The 8,816-nt window shown below is 48.0% G+C and overlaps 1 protein-coding gene across 1 annotated transcript; it reads left to right on the top strand.

Moving 5' to 3' along the window:
* The first annotated feature begins 5,293 nt into the window (after positions 1-5,293).
* On the top strand, positions 5,294-6,944 carry LOC135399615 (chitinase-like protein 4). Its single transcript, XM_064631339.1, has one exon. The coding sequence runs from the start codon at positions 5,593-5,595 to the stop codon at positions 6,922-6,924; it is 1,332 nt and encodes a 443-aa protein (XP_064487409.1). The 5' UTR covers positions 5,294-5,592; the 3' UTR covers positions 6,925-6,944.
* The last annotated feature ends 1,872 nt before the right edge of the window (positions 6,945-8,816 follow it).

Genomic DNA, 8,816 nt, shown 5'->3' with positions numbered 1-8,816 from the left:
AAATCGTTTGACATTTGCGTAAGAGCTGTTTTCAATGAATCTTGCAAGTGATTTAAAAATATTAACCGGTCCCTGTCGCTCTGGGTTTAAAAGTAGGGTTGGGAATCCCGGACCACTTTCACAGTCAGAGGACTTCGGAATTTTTCCCGACTAACCCCAGGATCGCGGTACCCAAACATTACGCATACGCAGCCTTTGTTTAGTAACTCTGATCATTCTTGTGTGTACGTGTCTCCTCGGCGTTCTGCCACTGCACGTTAATCAATACATTCCTTTTTAATATTCGGCACTTTATATAAAGAAAACTGAGAAGACCTACCTGTTTAATTTTTTCGTCAAATAAATGCTCGTATTTATTCGCAGCTGTCAGCCTACCGATTTATTTCATACTATCGCCGAATAGGAAGCAAAGATTCGACTTCCAAAATTGAATCACTGAAGTTTCAAAACTGGCCAAGAAACAGGAAGTGGACGATTGCAAAATGTTGAGGGAAGGGGTGGTTTTCTAAAACTCACGCTTTTTCTTCCTTCTTTGAGCTGTTGTCCACGTGCACGGCAATAGAGAGTTTTAGCTGACCGAGTCCCCGCTCCGCTCAGCCGGCGAGCGAGCACGCAACTGCGCATGCGCGCGACATTTGGCCGTTGGCCCAGCTATGCGGGGCGTCCGCTCCTCTGCCGCGCGCTCTCAGCGAAGCGGGACGCGAGACGGTCCGCACTCCTCGTGTCAAGATGGCTGCACCCAGTGGTGAGCACATACCACTGCCCTCGTCGTCTTTTGCTTCTGCTTAGGGCTATGCGTCTCAGCAGCGGCTCCGGAAGCGTTTTCGGATCGACGAGGATCCTGTATATGGCACTCCAAAAGTTCACGAGTGAACCCGGGACAGACAGCATCGAGCGCAAATTTATTGTTTACAAGAAGCTCGCACCAAAGTCGACCCAGTCTTGGCTATTGGAAAGTCGACCGGGCTCTTTTAATATTCAGGTTTATTATGAAAGCAACTGTCATGGAGTTATTTTCAAACATAATGAAAACTGTAATAATAAACAATACCGCCTCGCTTTCACTGGAAAAAGCTTAGCTAATCACTCGCATTTGTCCTACTACTTCCCGCGTACAAAGAGAGAGAGAGAGAGCGCCGTTAGCGGTGCGAAACGGAAAACGGGATGATCGCCCCGCTAAAACCAATTTTCCTATCCCCGCTGCGCTCGCGCTCAGCGGATCATCGTAAACGGAGCGGAACGTCAAAAGAGTCAGCTAAAACACTCTGATATCAGGCAGTTGTGTGTCACTGGCGTGAACACTAGAATCCTCCTTACCGGCACTCCGTGAGGAACGAGAAGAGACGCGTACGCCCTTAGACTGATTGAGAGGCAGCTGGTGACAAAGAATGAAGGCTTGTGCACGTGACGTCACGCGCAGCCTTTGCGCGCCTTGGAGCCACGTGACATGGGAAAACATGGGGATGCTTCAGAGGCGTCTTTCTTCGGGCCGAATGAGGCAGCAGCATTTCAAATCCGTGCTAGAAATTAAATAACTCGGAACTATTACGCAGTTTTCTGTCGCGACTGCGTCAACAATATACGTTTTTTTTTTCAAAAAAGTCCCGGGATTTCGGGGCGTGAAAAATAACCAGGATCCCGGGATATCAGAGATCCCAACACTATTTACAAGCAAGGAGCAGTCACGCCATCAATATAAACTGCCTGTCTCCTGCTTTAAAGGGTTGAACCCTGTCCGCCCGTGTCTCGTTCACGTTCATTCATCGTGTTCCAAGAGATGTCCTAGCTTCGAGAACACTCTTGCTCTGGATTGTTCGCATAATCTGGTAAGTACGCGCAGCAAGTAGCTCAGTAGTCGTGACGATGCCCACTTGAGTGCGGCCAACAAGGGCAAGCTCTCCAGCATGTAGCAAGAGGGGCCTACCTCCATAGGTACATGTTCCCTACTTGATGTCAATACAAACATACTTTTGTTATTCTACGTGGTACGCTACAAGAACCTACAACAGAAATTGTTCCTCCAGATTTCACAATGAAATTGACAAGAGCATTGAAGGCCACGTCCCTGTGGTTAGCGTCCCATACGCCTAAGACTTTCTCTATGCTGAAGTCCCTGCTGCTGCTAGAAACTCTATACTAGACGGAGCGTGGACATTACTATGATCCTTGATGTGAACGGCGCGCTCGGTCCTGCGTTGTCGCGGTCGAGACGCTCACCCCGGTGAACTTTTGCGGTGCGTTCGCACATTCTGTGGTGCAATCGTACCGTTTCCTTTCTTGTTTCTTTTCTGCTTTGGGGTGTACCGTCTTTCTTTTTTTTTTTTTTTGGGGGGGGGGGGGGGTAGCAGAATTCGCTTACGCGAATTCAACCTCCCCTTGTTACTTTACCAACCACCACCACCACCAAATTGTTCCTCCGCTCAAGACAAAGGAAGAGCGATGTGTGGCATGCACCCGTCGTCCTCTTGCAGGAGCTCATCGCTGCAGAACACAACATTTCCGGAAACAAACCTAACATTTGCAAGTGCTCTGAACAAACTTCCCGTTATTGGAACTTCTAAAAAGGAATGTGTTCTATTTTGAACTACTTCCATAATGGATAAATAAATCCTGCGTACTGAGGAAAATGATGAGGAAGATGAACGCATACTCGAGCTAGCTCTCTGACGTAGAAGAAGACGAAGCATTCCTTTCGTCGAGCCCACCTTCCTACACTCCGGCATGCGGAACTGTCGCCCCTTATAAAAAAATTTAACTATATCCTATACAAATTGTGTACAAAGATCTAGACGGGCCAGGTTGGAACGGTATAGGAATTCTATACAGCCTTTATCTGTTCACAATCCATTTTTAATCAATATTTGGTGACTATTTTCAATAGAAAATGTATACGGTGCAATAGATAGAGTTCCTAAAGAATCTGTGTACATATTCGTTTGATCTTTTATATACCCTTATGAAAAAAGTTTGAATATGGAAACGATATTGTAGAGACAATATTAGGTAGGAATTGGAAAGCACATTACAAGTGGTATAGAATATGAATACAATATCGTTTCATTTTCGATACAGCTACGCCAACTGGTTGACTACGAATTTTTTAGCTCCGCCTAGCCGATGGCAGTACCAGGCTCCAACAGCTCCCCATAGAGCCCATAGTTTGAGATAATTCACACAACACTGGGCACACGACCAATGAGAGTGCAACGTTGTAGAAATTATGCAATGCCAGTCAGCCAATCAGGAGCCTTAACTTTGGCTGACCTTTCGACCGGTTCTGGCTACCATCGACTTCTACCGGATTTCACGCCTACCGCCGTTACCCGATATTCAAAATAACTGAAGCTTCTTTTGGCTAAAAGAAATATTTATTTGACACAAAGCACTGATTCAAAGATCTGATACATGGGGGCACTGTGAATATAAAGTCCACTGCGTTGCTGGCGCACTGTAATCAAGTTCGAACTTGAAGCAAAACGAACACAGCTCTCGAAATCCAACGGGGCCCGCGCTTGTTCTTCACTCCCCAACCGCTCCAACTCACGAAGCATTCCAGTTCCGGAGTTGATAGACTGTTCGTGGGATAATAGTCGTGTCCAGGAACAGCACAACACACGTTGAATCACATCGACGCATGAATAAACCAGCGAACACTACTACAAACTGTTCTGCCGTCTGACATCACCGAAACACGGAACACAAGAGGACGCCTTGCCGGCCGATTTTATGATGAGCATCTTCTTTCGTTGATTGTAGAGCGGAAAGCACTTGTGTGGCACGTAATCGTAATCCTGTCTTTGTTGTCAGGCCTCAAAATCCAACGGCGCCCGAACGCGTTCTTCACTCTCCAACCGCTCCAACCCACGAAGCATTCCAGTTCCGTAGTTTGTAGACTGTACGTGGGATAATAGTCGTGTTCAGGAACAGCACGTCACGCGTAGAATCACAAACTGTTCTGCCGATTGACATCACCGAAACACGGAACACAAGACGACGGACGCCGTGGCGACCGATGCGAGCTATTTCGAAACTATGCTGAAACGGCCGCCGGGACGCTGCACACACATGCGCGCGTACAAAATGCGATTTCAAAACGTTGTCGACCAATCGGAGCGCGCACACAGTCTGGGCCAATGAGCTTGCAACGTTGTAGATTGGCGCAGTGGTACATACTCTACAGCCGTATCCTCGGTTACCTGAGGAGGACTTTCAGTACCTCGATTACCTTCTTTTGTATTTCATTGACCAGAAACTGTCCAGTTATTGTACCACCACATCCCACTCCAAACCGCAAAAAAAAAAAAAAAAAAAACGAAGAAATACGTAAAATAAACAAAAGCAAGAGGGGAAACACTTGTACCGCCAACGATAGGATGGGACAAGCGTTACCTTGCCCACATCACGATTCAAAAATAAACCACAAAATACTTGCACACGCAGAAGCCAGTGCGTGTTTGCAGAGGAACAGATACTGGCAGAACACGCAACGAAACACCTAGGCCACATGCGTAGCCGTCTTAGCTCGAGATGCAACCACACGGGTGAGGAGAGCACGCATAGATTGTTATTTCGGTAGCGAATAACAGTCACTAAAAATATTTCCTCCAACCTGGTTAATACATTACTGCATTAAGGACTGTGTTTTTTACTCAAATTACTCGAATTAACCCAGCACAATCTCCACGGCAAATTAATGTGGTGCTGCACATTGCGCATGCATGGAGCCAGCCCCGTACTATACTATTGGCTACTGCGGTCAGTGAGTTACACTTGGTTTATAAACGATGGCATAAACAGTTGAAACAGGCACAAAAATGGTACTTCCGCCCTGGTTTACCTCTTTTATACATACGCTTTTTATACCTTTTCCGCTGACAGTGTAGAAGCAGCAGTTCTTCAAGTGCAACATTAAAAAGTACTATACGGTAAATGTTCACGTTGCCCGAAGTGATAAGTCACAATATTGCTATTAGCATTTGTATCCATACTCATACATGCACATATCACATGTATTAGTTGTTCTTCCAATGTACAGCAAAAAAAAAAAAAAAAAAACACATGTCCGTAAATAAGATCTTCCAGGGCAGCTAGTGTTAGCTCTATAGAGACTGTATAGAAAATGTATACATTCTAGAGTCTAAATGCTGTCTAGAAACTGTATAGAGTTTACCAGTTAAAAACCCTATACAGCTTCTATCTATTTCCTATCCACAAGAATCAGACTAGACACGATAGATAGATTCTCGATAGGTCCTGTATAGAAACTAGAAAATCATTTTCATAAGGGGCAGGGAGACACCCGACGACCTACAGCCTTGCGATGAGGTCTACGCGCAATCACAACCGGATGCAATTTCGTTCAGGAGAACCCATGTTTCTCCGGTTTCCCAGCCTTCCTACGCTTCTGTCAGCGCTGCTACGGCAGAACAAAGAGTAACTTTATCATCAGAGAGATTTAACGAATGTCAGATAACGAGCCATCATTCTTGCTGCGGCCGGGATAGCGTATCGGAGCCGAGTACCACTGTCAGCGAAGGCAAGGAGTTTCCAGCACTTGTACTTATACCAAAGAAAAGCCGCTGGCTCTACTCCATGGTAGGGATAGCTGCTGTCGCCGTCGTCATTCTGCCTTGCAGCCTCTACGTTGCCAGTGCGTACACAGCTGCCCGTTACGAAGCTGCGAGACGAGCGGTAGCCAATGCTAGTAGCGTCAAGTCTCTTTCCTTTTGCTCAAATTATAACCGGACCTCAATCAGAAGTCGCGTCATCCACTCAGACCTACCCTTTGTCGACATGGACGAGATAACACCGTACAGACGGGTACCTCCTAGCAAGAATGCCATCTTCTGCGTGTACCAGAATGACGTCCTATTGAAATACCCTAAGCTCCGGTATCGAATCAACGATATCCCGGGCACCTACTGCACCCACCTTCTCTACTACAAGGCAGGTGTGACATCGGACGGCAGTCTGTACAGCAAAAATCCCGTCATCGACGAGACCTACCGCGGTTACAAAATGGCCTCAGAGCTGAAGAACATCTACCCTCATCTCAAAGTCCTTCTGGCTGTGGGCGGGGGTCCTCACCTGGAGGACACTGTTCGCTTCTCACACATGTCATCCAATCTGAACCGCACCCGGGCTTTCGCAGATCGAGCATATTGGTGGCTAGTCAATCAGGCCTTCGACGGTCTCCATATCGACTGGAGATACCCCGGTGGGGACTGCGGAAAACCATCAGACAAGAAGAACTACTTGCGTCTGGTGGAGACGCTAAGGGAACGGTTTGGCAGTCGCTTCCTGATAACGGTCGGCGTGCCGCACCAGAACGAAGTACGTCACCGCGGATATCATCTTCCCGGCCTCGCTGACAACGTAAACTACCTCCTCGTCTCGACGCACGAGCTGACAAACACCTCCTCCGGCCGCACCCGCTGTCCCGGCCCTTACACGGAGCAGCCACGCTTAGGGACCACGGTGTACGAGGTCGTTCACACCCTCAAGCATGAAATCCCACGAGAGCACCGTGATATTCTTTGCTTCAGCGTATCGCTCCGGGGTGTCTCCTGGACGCTCCGTTCGTCTTCGGAATTCGCGGTGGGAAGCCTAGCCCAGAGCGCCGGTTCGCCAACGGGAAATACACAGGAGGCCGGCCTCATGGAATATACGCACGTGTGCAGATTTTACTTGAGAGATATCGTCGACAGGTTCGGACTGTGTTCTTTTGCTGTGCACGCGAGGAACTGGGTTAGTTACGAAGGCACCAGGACCATTGCCGTGAAGCTGGCGAGAATGCGCAAGGACATGGGCACGGGCGGACTCTGCATGGCAGTTTGGAATTTGGAGATGGATGATTTTGGGGCTGAATGCGATTCTGTGCGAGCGCCATTGCTTCGCGCTATTTACGATGCGCTCTCTAGTTGAAGAACACGGCCTGAAGTGTTGCGAGGTTGTCTGCTTCCGTTATTGCGCAGTGCAATTTTTCATATGCTTAAAATTTAGTAAAATATAACACAATCACACGTGTGGCGTATTGGCGTACTATATGCCATATGGGGCAATCTGATATGCACTCGGATTTTATACTATCTGCATGTGTTATGAACACGTTAGCCATAGGCTATGTTTCTACACGCAAAAGATGCACTGAAAACTACGCGTCGCGGTTTATTACTGTATCGGGAAGGATATTGAAACTACAGCTACTTTGTTTTGCGGTTCCTCCGCCGTGTCACCTAGCCGCTGTCGCGCACGCCACCAGTGGTCTCACAAAGATCCACAAAGACGTTAGCTCTGTGAGGGGAGAATTGAATCTCAGAATTGAGCCGGGGCTACGTTTGCCCATTTATATTTGCCTTCATTTATCATTCCACTTTCAAAGCCCTTTGTTAGCCCCCGGACGGGATCACTTACATTCATTAGCGTAGCCAGAAAAATGTTTTAGGACCTGGTCTATGGGAACTTTACATGGCGAGGAAGATTTCACCTCCAATGCAACCAAACGAGGGAGTTGGGGGGGGGGGGGGCGTTTGAACGGGGGCGTTGTTGCGGACAACTGTAGCGACTACCAAATTACCTTGTTGTACGAAGCACCTTCGTCAAATGTGATACCGTTTCGGACAGATATCCGTGGGACCCCTCTGGCGGTCGCTCCTATCAAAATGCCATTACTTCCTGTCCACCACGTGATCTTCTCTAAAGTTTCGATTTAGCAACGCTTTGTTGCCCGCGCTGCTTTCTGTGCTTTTTCAAAGTCATTTACTCTTAAAATGTGAGCACCATTGTGGGAATAACGTTTTGTTAACGTGTTCTTACCCTGTATCATGGAGGTAAGAAACTAAGGAGAGGGCTAAAAGATCGGAAGGCCGTGGGACCCCTCTAGCGGTCGCTCCTGGCAATACCACGCCCATCTAGTTGCCCGGTCACGTGATCCCCACATGTTTCGGCGGTATGGCGGTCTGCGCGGAGGCTTTGAAGTTTAGCAAACTTCATCTTCAGCAAACGCCTTACCTTCAAGGAGTCCATTCGCACAATACTTTGAAGGTTATGGGTTGTTTCAACATTTGCCGCGTGATAAATCGCAGCAAAATAGCAAAACAGAAGAGAAGCCAGGCAATGTCACGATGACGTACGTATATCTTCTAGCGATTTAGTGATCCATTGCTTCCACACTGAGATGATCTATCTTGTGTTTCAACGGGTGTGATAACTTCCAACTCCAAATATGTTATGAAAGCGGAAACAAGTTATTCGGCCGCAGCTCGTCTCTGTATTCAGATAAGATACGCCGCGGACATGGAGGACGCCATGTTTTATGACGTCTTGCCGTGACGTTTATGGGTCACGTGTGTGGGCAACTAACCACAATGCCATGCGCGGGTCACAGCACGCTCGCTTGCATTGGGAGAGGCGCTTAGGGCATCTCCTTAGTTTCTTACCTCCATGCCCTGTATTCACACGAGTCAGCCGGCAGGGAACGTCACCGCTCTCTGGTGCCACGTGACCGGCGCTCTTCGCTACGTCACCACCGGAGCGGCAGTCGGAGGCAGCCGGATATCTTGTCCTCCCGGCACAGGTTCTGACGACCGACGGCGCCTGCTGCCGGCAGAAGGAGAAGGTGACGCAACGGATACTTATCGCGCTTGCTTTTTATTTCATCAGGATTGTTCTGTATGTGTCCCATACAACGGCATTCACTGTACTATGACCAATTCTGAATTGGAACGCCAACGATGCTTGGCTTTACCGCGAAAGTGGTGCCACGACACACCGGCGCAGCAGCTTTGGAACAATTATGCAATGCATAGATAGATGCC

This window comes from Ornithodoros turicata, chromosome 7 (genome assembly GCF_037126465.1).
Source record: "Ornithodoros turicata isolate Travis chromosome 7, ASM3712646v1, whole genome shotgun sequence".
Classification (NCBI taxonomy): Eukaryota; Metazoa; Arthropoda; class Arachnida; order Ixodida; family Argasidae; genus Ornithodoros; species Ornithodoros turicata.
Note: the sequence above shows the minus strand (reverse complement) of the source record. Positions and strands in the feature narration are given on the sequence as shown.